The sequence below is a fragment of the Ammospiza nelsoni genome, chromosome 2 (genome assembly GCF_027579445.1).
Source record: "Ammospiza nelsoni isolate bAmmNel1 chromosome 2, bAmmNel1.pri, whole genome shotgun sequence".
NCBI classification, from domain to species: Eukaryota; Metazoa; Chordata; class Aves; order Passeriformes; family Passerellidae; genus Ammospiza; species Ammospiza nelsoni.
Genome location: NC_080634.1, coordinates 117070281 through 117089729, shown reverse-complemented (window position 1 = coordinate 117089729; position 19449 = coordinate 117070281). Strand labels below are relative to the sequence as shown.

The following is a 19449-nucleotide window of genomic DNA, read 5'->3' as shown; positions in this document are numbered from 1 at the left end:
AATGAAGTCTATTTCTACACTAACAATAAGTAAAATTTAATGAACTTAAATACTCTTACATAAGAAGAACTGCTCTAAAAATACAACCTTTCAATAGAGCAAAATATGGCCAGGTTAACAATTTTGCTCTGGGTCCCAGAATGTTAATTTAGCAAGAAATAAATAACTCCCAGCCTTTCATCTTATCTTTCTGACAGATGTTTCCCCTATAAAAAGGGTGTCATAATTGTTTTTGTCAGTGTTATAATTAAAACTGCTATGCAGCTGACATACAGTTTTTAATGGTTTCCCCTAGGATTATAGCAGATGTTGCCTTATTAGATCAGGGCTCTCCTGGAGTAAGAAATGTCATTGGCATAATCAAGACACATCTTTAAGCCTCTCAAAGTAGACTGTCACAATTTTCCCAGTAACATTTGACCCTAAGGGATGAAATATATCCTGCTTTTCTACGGAGAAAGTTTTCTGAGGAGTTTGAAAGAAACACTGAGAAAAAAAAAATCCAGTTTTTTCTACAGCCAGAAATAGCTGGAAGATACAGGAGGGAGCCCTGACAACTGCACCAGCAAGGCCAAAGAAACTGTGGCTTTTTAATGGCAAAAATATTCACAGGCAAAGGTAAAGAATCAGCTGAAATCTGGTGAGGAGCTGCAAAATATCAGTTAGTGGGCTCTTATTATAGGAAAAGTTACAACCCAATGACACAAGTGTTTTTAAATAAAGCAAGGTGGAAGAGCAAGCTTGATTCTAAGGGCAGTTTGGATCCCTGGTGTTCACTGCAAATCCAGGGAAGTCAAGGGGGAAGCAAGAGGAAAGGGTGGCTCCAATGGTCAGCCAGCTGGGAAGGGCACATGGGTCCCTTGTCCGCAGGCACACAAAGTGTTTAATATCATAAAATAAAGAAATAATATCATAAATAAATAATATCATAAATAAATAATACCATAAACAAATAATTTGTAGGTGATTTCGCAAGAGAATCAGGCAAGTTAGGTGGTTCCAAACTAAAAAAAGCCACCCAGTCCTGCTTGTCCACAAAATCAGGGGGAACTCACTTGGACAAAATAAATCCAGCAGAAAGTAACTTTACATTTTGGTGTCACGGAGCTCCTTGCAACTTTCCAAGGGCCACCAATTTTTTTTTTTTTCCCCAAGGTGTGAGGAACGCCAACTCTGTTTCACAGGCTGCAGCGTCAGGATTCGCAGGCTGCGGCTTCGCCGTGCCGCATCCCGTTTTATATTAAGAACTCCCCAAAATAATTGCGGAAGGTGCGACATGACATAATCCCTGAAGTTCCACAGCACCCAGTGTCGCAGTTTGCTGAGGAAAATCACAGAATCAGGGTGGAAAAGATGGCTTGAGAGCATCGAGTCCAACTTTTGACAGTGTACCAAACCGTGGCACCGAGTGCTGAGCACCTCCAGGGATGGTGACTCCACCATCTAATGCCTTAATCAGCCTTTCTGTGAAGAAATTCATTCTTCAAGAAATAGTACAAATAGACTATTTCCATTTGTAATTTTAGGGGTTAACGCTCCTAATCTCACCTATCTCGACCAGAGGCGTTAATTAAAAAACAAGCATGGAAAAAGTCCAGCATGAATTAACTCACGTATAGCCAGGGAGTGGGGAGGAAACGAAATTAAAAAACCAACATCCGTCTGTCGGAATGACATAAAACACCTTTTTTTTTCCCTCACTTTTCCTCCCCGAGCCGCTCTCAGCATCCCCGGCGCTGGCGGAGCGCCGCTGTGCCGGTACCAGCGACGACAACAAGCGGAGGGGCCGGGCTTGAGGGAGGCGGGTCCGGCCGCCTCCCCCCGCCCGCTGAAGAGCGCCTGCGAGGGTGGCCGGGCGGCACAGCGCGGAGCGGAGCCGGGAGGCGGCAGAGCCAGCGCGGAACCAGCGCAGCATCACCGCGGGCCGCCCGCACCCGCGGCCCGGCCGGCAGCGCCCACACACCGCGGGCACCCGCCTGCCTTTCCCCGCCGCATCCCGCCCCTTGTGTGCCCCCCTGCTTTGGCCGGGACTCTCCGCCGGGATCAGCGTTGCTGCTGCTGCTGCTGTTGTTGTTGGCCGGCGCGGCCGCATCGAGGATATTTTGGCTCGCCCAGAGGCAGCGGCGCCTCGATCCCTTGGACGCCGCGTGTGGGGCCGGGGCCGCCGCCGGGGAGGGAGCGCAGGAGCGCCGGCATCGGTGGCCAGGTGAGGCGGGGGAACGGAGTGGGGAAAAGGGTTCATCGGGGTTCCAGGAGCCCTCCTGCTCCCCTCGTCGCTGCTGCTTCCGACCCGTGGGCCCCGCGGGTTCTCCCCGGGGATGGCGATCAGAGCCCCGGCCTTCCCCGGGTGCCGTGAGGGGTTGAGGGGAGCGGCCCCGGGTTCATTCCCCGGGGGATGCCGCGGCCCCGGCAGGAAGGGGTTAATGGGCAGTGCGCTCTGGATTTGGTTAGGAGTTTAAAGGGACTTAAAAAAAAAAAAAAAAGAAAAAAGCGAAACGCTGGGCTGTGTGATCTGCCCACCGAAGTTTTTTATACGTGGGCGAAGCGTGTGTCATGTGTGTGAGGAGCCGCGCTGGCTCCCGGCGGAGCTCGGGGGCTGTACGGGGCACGCCGCTCTCTCCTACACTCTTCCTAAGGAGGCTACTTTTTCCTCTGAAAAAAATTTGCCATTTAAAAGAAAAGCAACAACCAGCCATCATATCCTCCTGCCCGCTATCCCCCTTAAAAAATTCCCTCAAAAAAACCAAGGAGGAATAATACTGGAGCGACATCAGATCCCTCAACGCGCTTCCCTTGTCCATGTGGATGCTGCCCAGCTGTGCCCAGCTGTGGGCAGGCACCTGGCTGCTGCTGCTGCTGAAAAGAAGGCGATCAGAATTCAGGAGTATTAGTTAATAAGTGCCTGATCCTGTTGACCCTGTTCTGGTTCACCCACTCAGCTATGCGGGGGTGTTGAGGAAGGTGTCCTGCCAGTTAAACCAATTATAGCTGGCAAGTCGCAGTCATCAGCATTAGTGGAGGAGTTGGAGGTGAGGCCCAGTCACACCGTGTTGGGCCGTAGTGGCTTTTCTGAATAAAAAAAAAAAAAACAAACAGTTTTCTAAGTCCAGCAGAAAGGCAGGTTTAACCCTCTGTGCCAATCCGCGTTGCCTTTCCAGCTCTGTTTGTCTGTAAGGGTTTCGTATCTCAGGGCTGGAAATTTGTGCTGCAGATGGGGAGAGAGCTGATGTGGGATGAGCAGAGGGTCTAGAAATTCCTTGGCTTGAGATATTCCACTGGAGTGTTGCAAAACATGCTGAGGATCTCCATGTGTTTTTCAGCCAGAGCTCGGGGTCTCATTTTTCCAAAGCTTTCCTTTAGAACAAACCCAGCGTGGAGAAAAACGGGCTTGGGTTAATGAGCAATGCCGTGTAACCAACACTTGGTATAAACCTTTTGTCTTAGGGCCCTAAACGACTCTAAAGAAACAAAAAAAAAAAAAAAGGCAGGAAGGAGAGAATCCTTTTTAGTGGATGGGGAAGTGCCTAACAGGATTTGTGGAGAGGTCAGAATTGCACACAAGTGCCAGGAATCTTATTTGTACTCCTAACCAGGGATCAGACCTCAACTTACAGAATATTCACAGAATATTTCCTCAAATACTCAAATCCCCAAGCCAGATATCCCTGGCCACCAGAGCAGAATTCAAAGGCAAAACAAAGGGTGTTGGAAATTGCCATATAGTTTTTAAAAAGCCCAGCCAAATGCAAGGATAAACAGTTGTTTAAACTGTGGCAAATTTAATGAACAGATTAGGATGCTTGCTGAGTGAGACTCACGCTGTGTGAAATTCTTTGCTGCTCAATGAGATGTGTAATTTAGATCAAATATTTGTACGTGTTGTTTGAGGTAAAAAACATCATTCAGTGGATTGTGCTTTTTGAGTAACATTAATGAATATTCTTTTCAGTGTCAGTTGATTTATTTTGTTTCAATTAGAAGGCCCAGTCAAGTTGAAATAGGCCTTTCATGTTAAGGACTCTTGCTATTTTTTTTTTTTTTACTTTTATTTTTAAGTGATCAGCTATTTAAAAGGATGAAAGGGTTCCTTGTCTTTGGCTGTTGGATGTTTTTATTTTCCTCTCTGGTTATATGGACAGCTTTTGAATGTGTTGCCATTTTCAACAAGCTGGGCTTATTTTAAGATCCTAATTTACGATTTTTTTTCTGAATTTTAAAGTGATTTTTTTTCCCCTTGTGTTAACAGGGTGAGTGATAGATTTGGCTTGTAGTAAGTGACCACAGTTTTTGGAAATCTTGATAGTGTCCTCTGTGATTTAAGTACAAGTGCATGTTTTCAGGCAGTTGCTGTGGAGCAAGGGAATTCACCCAATGCTGTGAAAAAAAAGGAAGGAAAATTAAGAGTGTAGCTTGATAAGGTATCATTCACTGACACCTGCATTGCTGCATCACGATAAACCTAAACAATGGCCATAAAATTGGCTTTATTCCTTATGTTTGATCTTTCCCATTGGATATGAATCTTATCACTCTTCTCCCTAAGTGATATATGGGGTAAAAGTCACACAGGCCTCACACAACTCTGTTCCTGGTGATAAAGGCAATATGATAAAGGTTTGACTTTAATGGCATGAACATATTGATAGTGGTCCCATTATCAGCCCTTTAAAAAGGGTATTTCACTGCACAAACCCCTTTTCAATTGAAACTTAAGCCCTCTAAAGCTTTATAAATGCTTTAATCCCATGTTTAGAAAATGTACAAGATAATGTGGTTTGGAGTAAAGGAGTCAAGGCCCGAGGTTGGGGACACTGGGAATTGACTTCTCTGATTATTCATGAGGGGGTGAAGGTGTATCACAGTGTCACTCTGTCACTGCTCTTCCTCTGAAAGCCAAAGTCTGAGGTGAATCATGGCCTGTGAGAGGGCACAAAAATAACACAAAACTGATTTCTTCAGATAATGGGTGAAAAGTTGGAGCATAGCCCAAAGAGACTCAGTGAGCAAGGGGTTTTCTGTGGGCTTTGCAGGCAAACACAAATTCTGTCAAAGCTCTCCCAGCTGAAAAACAAGGTGGGAGCTGCCCTGTGTGCTTGGGAGGTTGGAAAAGCTTTCCCTGTATCTCACTGCCAGAGCTGGCTCTGGTAACATCTGGTAACATCTGCTTCCCCCTCCTTTGGCTGTGCATTTAATGGCACCCCTCTCCTTTTTCAGATGAGTGACTTTGGGGTCAGGAACATGGATCAAGTGGCTCCAGTGTCCAACATGTACAGAGGAATGCTCAAGGTGAGTACCCTGGAGCTGGCAGCTCCAAACCCAGCTGGGGCAGCTCCCAGCAGTGCTCCTGTTGTGTTCCTGCAGTGCTGGAACAGGAATTGGACAAGAAGTGAGCACAGGTTTCATTGCTCCCCTCTGGTCTTCTGCCAGAGCATTCCCACTGAGTTCCACAGAGATGTGAAAAGCAGGGCTGAAATGGGAAGGTGCAAATCTTGAACCCCCAGCCCTCTCCCCCAACAAGGCTCCCTCTCTCCATTCCCTAAATTTAAAAGAGGTAGCAAGAACTGAGCTCAGATTTGCTGGTGTTGGTGGAACTTGTGCCAAAATAAAGGTTAAAGGATGGGCAGCAGGAGATCTTTAATTTGATGAGGCTGGCAGAGGCCTGTCCTGATAGGACTGATCAGGTTTGGTACCTTCCTGAACCTTGTTTGGATTAAAACTAGGTTGTTCACTTCCAGCTGTTATTAATGGAAGCCAAATACATTGTAACAACTCCAAAAGTCATTGAATTTATTTTATCTTTACAAAGGCTTGTGTCTGTTACCTTGTTTTGAAAGGAATTTACAAACTGAGGTTTGTAAATTTACGGTCTCTTAAGACCGTAAATTTACAAACAGTATTTTACAGAAATTTACAATTTAAATTCTTACAGAATTTACAAACTGAGGTCTTTAAATTTACAGTCTCTTAAGACTGAGCCTTTAGAGTACCTGTAAAGGCTCAGTTTGAAGTCCCCCTACCTATTCTTGCAAGTTGCTCTTTAATCCCAGTATCAGTTTTTTACCCAGCATTGATCAGTGTAAAGGTTAGGGAGACCCTTTCTGCTCTCAGTAGCTTTGAGGAATGGCCATGCTTTGAAGAATCAGTGAGGCTCTGGGATGCTCACTGCTCTGATGCATTATCTCCCTTCTTAACCTTTTCTTCTCTTCACAAAAAAATCCAAGAGATCCCCAACTTAACATCTGTGTGCCCTTAGCACAGTGGTTATCTAAGCTGTTCAGTTGTCACAGAATTAAGTCAGAGGTTTGTGTTGTGCTCTGCTGTGGCTGTTCACATTCCATTTATTTCACCCTGCAATAATTACATGTATTGGAAAGCCAAACAAAGTAGTTGTGAAACTGATAGGACGAGCAGAATTCATCCTGCATTGTGTTTTTCCTCTTTTACTACTATGAAATGAAGAACATGCTTGCGCATTAATTTTCTCCCTTTTGAAATCTGAAACCAGCACGGTATGGATTTTACTCATTCACATGCCACAGCATTTTTTCCAGTGACTCAGGAGAAGGGTCATTTACACAAAATGCAGGAGTTTCCAGATTGTGTTGAAAGAACTTGCCCTTTCTTTTAGGTACTAGAGATGAGTCAGAGCTTTTATCTAGTAATGTATAAAGAATCTTTTACCAGCAGATTTGGTAGATGTTAACTTGTTTTATTCAGACATGAGCCTTTCCAAGACTGCCTTTGACTTAGGGAGTATCTGAAACAGAGCTCCACAATTTGTCCCTGCTGTCCAGGAGATTTTTTCATGTAAAAATCAGGGAATGAGAGGGAAAATTAACCCTAATTTGCTGTTCCAGGAACATAGTTTAGGTTGCTTTTTTTATTGCACATGAATACTGCCCTGAAAAATCCTTGCCTTGTCCTCAGCTAAATCCACTCCTTTGGCACAAGCTGGCAAATGAGTGTTTGACTAAACCAAACATTTGCAAGTTGCCTTTGTCTCCAGCCATGGGCCAGCTGCAGCTTTCCAGAGCAATGTTCTATCCTCAGGTGCCTTGAAAAAAATCTCAGGGGCAACTTTTACCCATCTTTGCCTCAAGATGTTGCAGATAGGGTTTCCCTGTGACTGACAAGCAAGTTTCATAAGTTGTTTTTGAAGTTATTTCCTCCTCTGCTCACATTCCTTCTGCCCCCCAAAGACTGAAGTGGTTGAGGGGAATTTATTAATTTCATACCAGTATTTCTGGCATGTTCAGTTGGCTCAAGTCAAGTTTGAAAGGAATTAGGTTTTCAAAATATAACAATATTTCTTGAATGTCAGTATATCAGTAGAAACCACTTTTATCTGGAACATTTTTATCAGTCTTGTTTATCCTTTGCTACAAAATGAAAGTAGAAGTGTTTCACTGAGCATCTGAGCACTTGAAAGACTTCAAATTGTGGTTGCTGGCAAATCCAGTAAGGCAGAAGTGTAAAAGTTGCTGTAACATCCTTCCTCAAGTCCTATAAAGCCGGCTGTGTAGCTTCAATTGATGTGGTTCAGATGAGTTTTATCCTTTAGAAGAAAAAAACAAATTCATAAATCTACTGTAGGTTTTGTACTGGCATTTTTCCCATAATTTACTGATCCGCCATCAAATCCTCATCGAGTGGATAATCAATTTAAAGGGTTAAGGAAATGAGGATTTCTTTAAAATGCACCCGGAAATAAATATGTATTTATACACACATGAGCATTGTCTATTGTTAAAAGCCTCAATTACAGGAAATAAACCCAAGAATATCTTGATTTGGCTTTACTGCAAGCTGCAGCACATCCCCCACCTCGAGGGCCCTCATCAGTGGCTTTTATTCACGTAGCAGAAGCTGTGCCCTCATTGTGGTTGCATTTCAAAGCTGCCTCATTCAAGGCAGTGGTTGTGCATGATCTCCAGATCTAGGAAACCAAACCCAGACACTTCCTAGCAGAGGAGTTCACAGCTCTGCAGCAGAATGCTGACGTGGTTCTGTGTTTATTCTGTTCCCCTGCAGCGTCAGCCAGCGTTTGACACCTTTGACAGCTCCAACTCGCTTTTTGCTGGATATTTTTGCTCACTCAGTGAAGACCAAACGCTTCAGGAAGTGCCAACAGGATTTGACTCCACTTCTTATGGTAAATCTTCACTTTGCTCTTAGTCCACTTGGTAGAGCAGAAATTTTTGGGGTCTAACTAACATTTCCTGGGTGGTTTAATACACAGACTTCTGTGTACGTGCTTGGTTTTGTTCATGTGAGTTTCTTTGTGGATAGTTGTTGTTTTCTGTACTGGAAAGAAATAGGAACTGGGATGCAGTAGCCTAATAGTCTGATTTTTCATGGAAGAAGCCTTAGGAGTTTAAACAGAGCTAAGAGTTTAAAAATCTTTAAAAAGAGGATTTTATGTGTTTAAATTTGCAACATCTCAACCATAATTAAAGTGCAAATATTCTGAAAGCTTTTTGATTCTCTGGTGTTAAATCTCAGTATGTTTTATTCCATACTTTAAAAAATATGGTAGGGATGCTTTAAGATTTTTTTTTTTAATTACTTGTGTATGTGTAGGTCAGTATCCCACCAAGAGTGCCCTACATATCCTTGCCAAAAACCCCTGACAAAATGTAGATATTTTACCTGATGCTGCTTTTATCTCCCCTTAGGGAAAGGAAAAAAACCTCAAGCCCTCAAACCCAGAAAACCACAGGTCCTTTGTTCTAGTGTGATTCTTATCAGTCACCTGCTCTGGTCAGCAAAGCAAGTGCTTGCAGATATTAGGGAGGGTGTGGTAAAAGCAGAAGTGAAGCACAAGTGCAGCCTGTAGATAGTCTGGGAGAGCAAGAGGAGCTGCACAGCTCTGAACGGGCTTGGAATCTGCCAGGAGTGACTGGGACAGTGGAAGGTGTCCCTGCCCATGGCAGGAGGTGGCACTGGATGGGATTTAAGGTCCCTTCCAGCCCAAACCATTCTGTGACATCATCCTGTGATAAAATGAGGCATCTTCTGGTGAAATTTGACCAGTAAGAAAAGCTGAGTGGGAGCTGAATTTATCCTTAAAATAGAATCTTCTTGTAAATTTGAAAGCCAGTGAAGTAGATCAGTGATTTTTACTGACATATAATGGTGCCAACTTTGTGGTTGGATGCATTATTCACCCCCAGCTTGTTACCAGTCACACTTGTTTGGTCCAAATGATGGAATAATCCATTGCACCATGTGCCTGGGTGATGAGATGTGATAAGGTCTGAAATGCAGTGTTGAGTAGTGCAAGCTGGCTCTTCACAACCCTGCTGTCAGTTACTTTGCTCTCAAATTAAATAAAGATTGTCTGGAGTTGCAAAGAAGTCTCAGGGCAAATTATAGGTGGTAAAAGAGGAATAAGCAGTCTCATTTCCCTTAAAAAAATAATCAAGTTTTCCCTGCAACAAAGGCACTTTATGTAACTACTGAGAGTAAATAAGGATCTATGCATGGAAAGCTGCAAAGCTTTAATTCGTGATGCAATCTTATCAAACGAGTAGCACAGAGATTTTAGAGCATGGTGATCTCTGTTTTTAAACCACCAACTTTTTAGCATGTTTTTTTTTTTTAATTCTTCAAACAGTAAAAGCCAATCAGTCCTTTCAGTGCCCTGATGTTAATGTGTCTTCTTCCTCCCCTCCACCCCTTTTCTTTTCTTGCAGAGTCGAACAACTGTGAATTGCCTCTGTTAACCCCGTGCAGCAAGGCTGTGATGAGTCAGGCCCTGAAAGATACTTTCAGTGGTTTCACAAAGGAACAGTGTCGGCTGGGTATCCCAAATAGTAAGTGTTTGCTATTTATAAGCTCTTTTTTTTATTTTTTTTCCTTTTAATGCTGAGGAGGAGGCTGAATAGCTGCTCTTTGAAAAGGAAAGAATGATGTCAGTAGGAAATACAAGAATGGATCCTATGTGAATCTGGCACAGCTTGCCTTGGAGAGGCCAGACTTGCTGGTGTTAAAAATGGGTGCATGGAGAGCTCATGCTTTGGCAGCAGGAGAGAGTCAAGCAAACTGAGGACATCTCTGGTTGAAAGTGAATGCAGAAAGAAAAGAGAGAACTGAGTTGTTTGGGTTTTTTAGAAATTCAAGAATACATTCATTCTGAATTCATTCAGGACTCAATAACTTGGCTAAACAATTTTAGGTTTTTTTTTAATTTACTGTTTTATAAGAAAGATATTTGACAAGGGCCAGGAGTTATCTCTAAACGTTGGATCCTTCCTGTCTTGCAGATCCCTGGCTGTGGACTGAACAACAAGTTTGCCAGTGGCTTTCATGGGCTACCAATGAGTTCAGCTTGGCAAATGTGAATTTCCATCAGTTTCTTATGAGTGGCCAAGATTTGTGCAACCTGGGCAAGGAGCGTTTCCTGGAACTGGCACCTGACTATGTGGGTGATATTCTGTGGGAACACCTGGAGCAGATGATAAAAGGTAGTTAGAGAGCCAGAAAAAACTTTTGGTTTAGGGCTCTCCTAACAGGAATAGAAATGGGACTCAATTTCAACACTGGTTTCACTATGAAGGGTTTTATTGCATATGAGAACTCGAAATAAACTTTAAAACTTGCTTAATAACAGCATTATCAGCACTGTCAGTACATCCTTGGTATGCCAAGCACAGATGCAGATGGCTGCAGACATTCTGTGTGCAGGCTGAGTAGATCTGTGGGCAGGTTTTATTTGGGAAAATCACTGGAATAAGTGAAATTGGGGTACGACCACTGTAAATACCCCATAAATAAAACAGCTAACCCCATAAATACAAAGTTAACCAACAATTGGACCTTAAAGCACATTGCAGTTATTGTTGGTTTTAAGTTTAATGGGAAAATTCAATTGGTGGGATGGTTTTTAAAGCCTGTTGGGTTTTTTGGGTTTTTTTTTTTGGTTTTTTTTTTTTTTTTTTTTTTTTTTTTTTTATGATTTCTGTCATGAGAGAGAATGCAATACAAATAGAGCATGGTACTAAAATTTTTGTGAATTTACCAAAATACTCCCAAGAGTCAGGAGCTTTCCATGGCATACAGGTTGGATCTTTAAAACTATAAAGCCAATTTTTTTTTTCTCCTCTCCTCAGACAGCCAAGAGAAAACACAGGATCAGTATGTGGAGAACTCTCACCTCACCTCAGTTCCTCACTGGGTCAATAATAATTCCTTAAGTAAGTGGTTTTAAAAATTCATATTTTGCATCTCTCAGTTTATTCTAAGCATGTCACAGATTCAGGGTAGAAACAAAAAGCACCAGAATAGTTACTGTGCCTGAGGAGAACATTTGACTTCAGCTGCTCCAGCCTTTCCTTGTATTGTTTGATTGTCACCTGATTTATATCGGAAATCGTTTGAAGAGCAGAGGCTTTGAGAAAATGAAATTTCCTCTTGCTATGCCAAGCCCTCCATATGTGGAGCACAATGACCACTCCCATCTCTAGCAAAAAGAGGCAAAAACTGAGAAGCAGCAAGAATTCTGTTTAGGCTTTTTTAAAGGCTCTGAGAGTGTGCTAGAGCTGTTGGGAGTGTGTGGGATGCAGTGCTGGCTCCCTCAGATTGTTTGATTGATGGTGTGTTTTATTCTACCACAGTCAGCCTTCAGCTCAGCCTGATTACACCACTTAATAGGGAGAGCCTTGCTCAAAACCACTTAAAACTTCCCCAGTTTTTTCTGTAGTTTCCTTGAAGAATGAACAATGGGCATTTGTGGCTGGCAAGTTAGAGGGGGATTTGCAGAATCTGATTTGGTGTATTTAGTGTATTAGTTTGTTTAAGGGTCTCCAGGGGAAAAATCATCTAATTCTTTGGTTTCTTTTTTCAGCTGTTAACATAGATCAGAATTCCTATGGAATGCAAATGCCTGGATACCCTAAACCCCTCAGTTATCCCAAACCCAGTCTTCTGACTGACGTCTGTCAGACTTCCACGGCACCAAATCTCCTCAACCCAGAACAAGACTTCCCATTGTTCCCTAAAACCCAAGCAGATGCTGTTGGTGTGAACTACTGTACAGTAAACCAAGATTTCCCAAGGAACAATCTCAATTTGCTGATGGATAACTCTGGTGAGTCGTTATCTGCATGATAACCATGGGGACCAAGGCCGTGATCTGAATGCCTCTTCCTCCTTTGCATGATTTATATGGACAGGCTGGATTGAGGGAAAGAAACCATCAACACTGTCTTTAATTAATTGTTATTTTCTTTTCTATATATTTTCACCCATATTTTCTTTTCTATATATTTTCACCCATATTTTCTTTTCTATATATTTTCACCCATATTTTCTTTTCTATATATTTTCACCCATATTTTCTATATATTCTTGTATTTGTATTTATATTTATTTTGTTTTATTTGATGCAGGCAAGCTGAGAGAGCACGAATCCAGTGACAGTGGTGCTGAGAGCTATGAGAGCTCAGATTCCATGCTGCAGTCCTGGAACAGCCAATCCTCCCTGGTGGATTTGCAGCGTGTGCCATCCTATGAGAGCTTTGAGGATGACTGCAGCCAGTCCCTGTGCCTGAGCAAACCTACCATGTCCTTCAAAGACTACATTCAAGAGAGGAGTGATCCTGTGGAGCAAGGGAAACCAGTTATACCAGCAGCAATCCTGGCTGGCTTTACTGGTGAGTGCTGAGGCAAAATGGTCACTCCTATTTTTTATGTAACATCAGTGTTCCCTCCAAGCGTGTGCCATGGAGGTAGAGACCACTAGTCACAAATAATTTTAATTTTATCTGTTACTAAACAAAGTCTCAGGGATTATCCACCCAAAGCAAGAACAGGCAGGCACATGAGATCAAGTAAAAACCAAATGCACTTTTGATCTGTTTGAAAAAGAGGGGAGCTTGGACAAAATCTCCCAGATTTGGAAATTCCCACAGGTGTTGTTAAGGCCTTGTTGCTGTAGTCCTTGCTGAAATTGGTTTTTTCCTGTAGGATCTTTGCCAAGCCAAAGACTTCAGCACAAGCCCTGGAGCTCAAAATGCAGCTGTTTGGGAGGTGGGAGTGAGGGTTAAAGGATCCATATGAGAGGGAAAGCCATAACTTTTGTCAAATCCTTTGTTTCCATGAAAAACATGACTTCATTTTCCCATGGGTAATAGCAGGTTTGTGCTATAGAGTAAAACCTTAGGTTTCTTTCTGATCTATAAAAAAGATAAATCAGATTAATTACCAGGTCTGTGATACAAGTCTGGTCACATACATTGCTTGTGGTTAGAGCTGGCAGAGGTATTAATTTGTGGTTTTTCTGTCTCCTCTTTCCCAACAGGCAGTGGACCTATCCAGCTGTGGCAATTCCTTCTGGAGTTACTGACTGACAAGTCCTGTCAGTCATTCATTAGCTGGACAGGAGATGGATGGGAATTTAAACTTGCTGACCCAGATGAGGTATGTGGCTAATGGGGGCGAAAACAAAGATTTTGGAGTCTGATCTGACCTCTGTGGGCTCAGTCTTGGATATAATGTTTGTTTAGCTGCGCATCAAATATGGTAGTGCTGCTTTTAAAGTATTTTGGGAACTTAATTTATTAATAGTGATGCATTTTCATTTTCTGATACTGTTGCCAGTAGGAAAATTATTGTATTAAGAGATAAAAAGTCCAGTGAAACTTTTAGATTTAAGAAAAAAGAGGGGAGAGGAATAATGAACTGCAAGGAGCTTCATAGCATTGAACTTCCAGTAAAGAGTTGTCCCCTGCTGCCTGGTAAAACTGTTTTTTTGAGAGAGCAGATTGAGCCAGAGCTCCAGGAGTGTTTGGACAAAACTCTTAGGCACGGGGTGGGATTGTTGGGGTGTCAGTGCAGGGCCAGGAGCTGGGCTTGGATCCCTGGGGTCCCTTCCAGCTCAGGATATTCTGTGATTCCTGGGCTTGCCCTGTGCAGGGCCCGGAGCTGCACTGGTGGTGGAGTCACTGTCCCTGGGGGTGTTCAAGGATTAAAGACTGGATGTGGCACTCAGTGCCATGGTCTGGATGACAAGATGGTGTTGGGTCTTAGCTTGGGCTTCATCTCATAGGCCTTTCCCAGCCTGGTTGATTTTGTGACTCCTTCCAGCTGAGGATATTCTGTGTTTCTTGGGGTGGTCCAGTGCAGGGCCAGGAATTAGACTTTGGTCCCTATGGGACACTGCCAGCTCGGGATATTCTGCGATTTCTCCCTAAACCTGACCTCCTTAAGCATGTTTTGGCCCATCCCCTACAAACTGGTGTCTGTCACAGTGAGGGTGGCTGTGACAAACCTCTCTGGTTCCCTGACTTCAGGGTGAGGGTGGCAAAAATGAGAAGGAGCAGATTTGATGGGGTTGCCCAAAGGGAACTTTATTAAAGGGTGAAAACAACAAATGTGGAGCACAGTATGAGGGGGCAGGATCCCCAGACCTGAGATAAAGGAGAAGCAACAATATAGACACTTGGGGGTAGAACATTCTAGAACAATAACCATAGAGAGGAAACAAGTAAGGGGAGCAGAAACCTGGACAAAATCCAGTAGGGGAGCAGAACATGGACAACTTAGCATAACAACATTAAAGGCTTCTGGGGGAACTCTCAAGCTCACCCTAAGTTAAACAAATGATTCCCAGGGCTTGAAACTCAAACCTGGGTGTTTTGGAGAAAAATCTGTCTGACTCTGGTCCAACTACCACTTTGCTGTCAGCCCCCTCCTCGTGGAGCTGCTGTTGGGGTCTCTGGTGGGATCAGTCACCAGCTCTTCTCTTGTGAGGTTGGGCCATCCAAAGCAAATAAAACGCTCTGACCAAGAAAGGGTTTTGTTTAATCAGCCACTAGGAAGAAGATGAATGGAACAAATTCTGAATGAATTTTGCTTTCTGGCAGGTGGCACGGCGCTGGGGGAGGAGGAAGAACAAGCCCAAGATGAACTACGAGAAGCTGAGCCGGGGCCTGCGCTACTACTACGACAAGAACATCATCCACAAGACGTCGGGCAAGCGCTACGTGTACCGCTTCGTGTGCGACCTGCACAACCTGCTGGGCTACACCCCCGAGGAGCTGCACGCCATGCTGGGCGTGCAGCCCGACACCGAGGACTGATCCCAGAGCCTGGGAGTCCATCTGGAGTCACCAGTGGTGGGGACAATGGCCGGGAGCCACGGCAGCCAGGCCCGCCGCGCTCGGGGGAGGCAGAGCGGGAGCTTCATCCGTGTTGGGAGCGGCCGGTGGGGCTCTGGGGAGGGGGCACAGCCCTGGATGCTCCTGGGGGCAGCGTTCCAGCTGCCTGCCCTGCCCCACACAGCGCTTTGACACTGCCCTGGAAGGATGGGTTGGCTGTGGAACCAAAGGTTGGCTGTGAGAAAACCCAGCAGAGCTCTGGCTGGGATGTTTTTGAAACACCGCCGTCCTCATGCAGTTTATTTAAAAACAAACACAAACTAATTTATTTGAAATGAGCAGTAAGGAGAACTGGTATTACTTTTGTTTTAAAGCACGTTTTGTTATTGTTATTATTATTGTTACTACTCCAGGAATTTGCTGCATAGGTACATAACCAGATGTAGCAACTGTTAACATAAAAAAACCCCACCCTTTAAAAGAAGGGAAGGAAAATCATACCATTTCAATATTCAATTTGTATATATTCTGTGATTCCTTTGGAAACTCTGATGTTCCTATTTAACAGATACTGTATAGTGTAAATTAAACTAATTGTATGTGTGTTTTGAAATAGGATGAATGTAAACTCATCAAATGTCGGGTGGGAGGGGGTTTCATGTTTGTCTAGGATCTACAACCTTGCAAATATTGAATTGGCCTGAGAGACAGCAGAAGTTGTATGCTCAGTGTGCATGCATTGGGGGGGCAGGGAGGGAGGTCGGGCTCAGGATTTTGCCAGGACTGAAGCTGGTAATTTTTTGTGCATTTTGGCATTTTTACAGGAAACTAATGTTGTATTCTGGGACATAAAAGGGCCTGTTTGTGGTTTCTTCTGTAACTGAAAAATAAAAATATTAATATGGGTAAAATTACCTTTTTTTTCTTTATAAATGGCATATGTTTTTCAACTTCTATGCATGTACTTTTAAAAAAAAAAGTTTATATACAAGCCTTATTTTTTCAGTTCACTTGTCTCTTCCTGCAGTTTATTCTGTATGATTAAAATATGAATTCTATTTTTGGAAATAACTGTGACTCCTTTTCAAAGATCAGGAGGGTTTTATGTAGCAGCTATTTTTACTGCAAAAAAGAAAAAGAAAAAAATCACTGGAAAAATGTACTTTGTAAGAAAGCTTTATTTTTTATCTGAGCTTGATGTACAGTTAAATGTGTTGTACAGTGTGAGAGGTTTCAAAATATGACTCTTCATTAAAACCTCTTGAGAAGAGAATTTTCTGTGTGCTTTTTGATCTGGAAAGTTTCAGAGTTCCTTCTTTGTTTGTTTGTTGGTTCAATTCTTATCCATCCTTCACCACCCTCAACAGCTGCAGGATGAAAAAAAGTAACCCAAAAAAAGAAAATAAGCAGCCAGGCTTGGGGCTTAATGGAGAAAATACTGCAAGAATGTGGAGGCTGGATGGATGCAACCACTCTCTCTGGATAGAAATTCGAGTTAACACCTTTGTGTTGTGCCTCTGAAAGAAAACTGGCAGCTCTGTGGTGTGAAAGAGCTGGGGGAAGATATGGAAAAACACAGGTGGGAAGACAACTTTAGCTTGAACTGTTCCCACCCTGTGCAAAGGAACCCTGCTGCCTCCATCGTCCTCTTCTTCCTCCCTCCACCTTCCAGACAAGCAGGAACTGCAGAAACATTTCCACACATTTAAAAAGTGAAAAATACAGATATTAAATAATGCTGGCCCTAAGCCTCTTGATCTTTTCACCAAGCTGTGTCTTGCTGTTGCTTTTGATGTAGTCACCCTGTGAAAAACCATGGGCTTGGGGTTTTTGGGGAATGGGCCTTTCTAAATGGGAGGAGTTCAGAGGGTAAGCCCTAAACAGCTGCAAACTTATTTTTCCTTGTCCTTCAGCCTCAGTTTTCCTTGTCCCTGGAAAAAAATAAAAAAAAAAGAGTAAAGGAATTATAAAGGAATAAAAGGAATGAAAAAGGAAAAGAATCATAGAATGGTTTGGGTTAGAAGGGACCTTCAAGATCATCCCCTTCCAGCCCCTTGCTCTGGACAGGGGTAGTGCTACGTGTGGTCCTGATCCTGAAGGAATTATTTATTTTGTGTGAAAATAAAGTATGGGCTGTCAGGATGAATGTGAGATTTTTTTTTTCCCTTTCTCACACCATGGCTGCAGAGCACTAATTGTCTTCTCAACCTGGTCAAGTCCCACTTGCAGCCTTTTATTCCCTGAACACAGAATTATTTCTTTATTTAGACTGAAACCATGGTTGTCTCTTGCGTGGGTGATCATTGAAGGCTCCAAATTAGAGGCTCAAGGAAAGTTGTTTATTTTCCTCCCCCAGCAGAAAAAAGAAATTTCATGGTAGTAGAAGTATCCTGATCCATGCAACCCACACTAGGGTGTTTGGAAGAAGTAAAAATATTCAAGAAAAACATTGGGACTGCCCGGGGGGGTGGTGGAGTCCCCATCCCTGGAGGTAGCACTCAGTGCTCTGTGCTGGGGAGAAGGTGAGCATGGGGCACAGCTTGGATTTGATGATTTTGGAGATCTTTTCTAACCTCAGTGGTTCTGTGTGATCCATTCCATGAAAATCTGCCCTCCTGCACTGGATTGGGTCCACACAGGGGTTCAAGTGTAGCCCAGGGTGACCCAGAAGACAATCATTAAAGGATATTTTGTCCCAGCACACACAGAAAGCCCTGCTCTGTGTTCTCAGCCACCCAGCATCAAAGAGGCTGTTAAAAGGAGTCTGGCTGAATTCTTCATCTTCTTCAGGACATGCCTCCCTGGGCTCCCAGCTGCCAGCTTTCCTCATGAGACTGCAGTCAAAATAAAGTCTTGCAGTTGGCACCTGCCCATGGCTGGCATATCACCTCTAATAACAGAGTTTGACTTCAAAGCTTTTGCCTTTTTTTAAATTAAAAACAAAACAAAACAAAACAAAACAAAAAAAAAGAAAAAGAAAAATGTAGAATGCCATCCCAAATAAGTAAAACACCACCTGTGGGTTGGGAAATCTCTGAACTACAAATGCTCAGTGTCCAGGGGACTTTTTTGGGAAACATCTGTCAGCTGCTCCTCATTCTCACACTCACCCAGGGTCTGAGGGCCACACAGGTGAGGAGTGAGGATGGGGCAGATGATGGATCACTCATCCCAGTGCTTTATCTTTTATCTGGAGGTGGGAGGACTGAGCAAACCTGGCCACTCCCTGCTGGTGGTTCCCCAAGTGAGCCCCCATCCCCTCACAGTGCTCAGCTTCTTGGAAGGGACACCCTGTCTGTTTCTTTTCCTTCTAACTTTGGGATTTCTCACCTTGGCCAGCCTAAAAGGAAGAAGCCCCTTGGCCACTCTCTGCTGACTTGTCCTCAAGCACTGGAGGCCAGCAGCTCACCCAGGCTCTGAGGTGAGGGCACACCAATGTTGTGCTCAGCAGCAGAACAAAGCTGTTGTAGCTGTACCCTGATGCTTTTTTTGGCTTTTTGGCAGTCCCTGCACACTGAGCTGATGATTTCAGAGAGTTGTCAGCAATCCATCTCCTGGTAGCTACCCTTTCCAAGTTCAGCATCACATACACTCAGCGTGAGTTATTTTTTCTTGGGTGGATTTCTTTAAACCAACCTACACTGATGCTCACCTGCCACCTTTCTGTGTGCTGTGAGGTCCTCCTGGAGTTCCTCACCAGCACTCTGGCATTTGGCTACTGAAAATACTCAGCATTGTCTGCAAACCTGGAGGTTTCTCAGCCCTGAACTTTTGGCCCTGCTGGCTGTTCATATGCCAAGGACCAAAGGGATGGATGCAGGATTTTGCCCTTCTTCTGTTTCTAGTTCCCATCTCTTCCATGGCTCTTTTGATGCCCTTTCCAAGGCTGACCTAAATTTTGATGAGGTAAAGAATTGCCAGACCTTGGCCATGTGATGGATGCAGGATTTTGCTCTTCTTCTATTTCTACTTCCCATCTCTTTCATGGCTCTTTTGATGCCCTTACCAAGGATGACCCAAATTTTGATGGGGTAAAGAATTGCCAGACCTTGGCCATGTGATGGATGCAGGATTTTGCTCTTCTCCTCTTTCTTGTTCCCATCACTTGGCCATGTGATGGTTGCAGGATTTTCCTTTCTTCTATTTCTAGTTCCCATCTCTTCCATGCCCTTTTGATGCCCTTTCCAAGGTTGCCCCAAATTTTGACAGGGTAAAGAATTGCCAGACCTTGGCCATGTGAGTTTATCTTGTGTCTCATGTTTCTCTTTGTTTCTCTGTGTGAGGTGGAGCACAAGTTGAGCCCCCTGTGTTCCCAGCACCCTGTGACTGCAGCAAAGTTCATATGCCAGAC

General features: G+C 43.7%; 1 protein-coding gene across 1 annotated transcript; it reads left to right on the top strand.

Annotated features, from left to right (window-relative positions):
- Positions 1-1881: 1881 nt before the first annotated feature.
- Positions 1882-16371, top strand: ETS2 (ETS proto-oncogene 2, transcription factor). The gene is made up of 10 exons (XM_059465839.1): positions 1882-2206; positions 5215-5286; positions 8032-8152; positions 9696-9815; positions 10266-10466; positions 11112-11195; positions 11846-12088; positions 12390-12653; positions 13301-13419; positions 14865-16371. Exons 2-10 carry the CDS (start codon positions 5215-5217, stop codon positions 15078-15080), a joined length of 1440 nt encoding a protein of 479 aa, XP_059321822.1. The 5' UTR covers positions 1882-2206; the 3' UTR covers positions 15081-16371.
- The last annotated feature ends 3078 nt before the right edge of the window (positions 16372-19449 follow it).

Bases quoted from the DNA above. Each gene is read 5' to 3' on its own strand.
- ETS2 (XM_059465839.1), top strand. From the start codon at position 5,215: ATGAGTGACTTTGGGGTCAGGAACATGGATCAAGTGGCTCCAGTGTCC. The intron at 10,467-11,111 runs GTAGTTAGAGAG...TCCTCTCCTCAG, and splicing joins CCTGGAGCAGATGATAAAAG to ACAGCCAAGAGAAAACACAG. The intron at 12,089-12,389 runs GTGAGTCGTTAT...TATTTGATGCAG, and splicing joins TTTGCTGATGGATAACTCTG to GCAAGCTGAGAGAGCACGAA.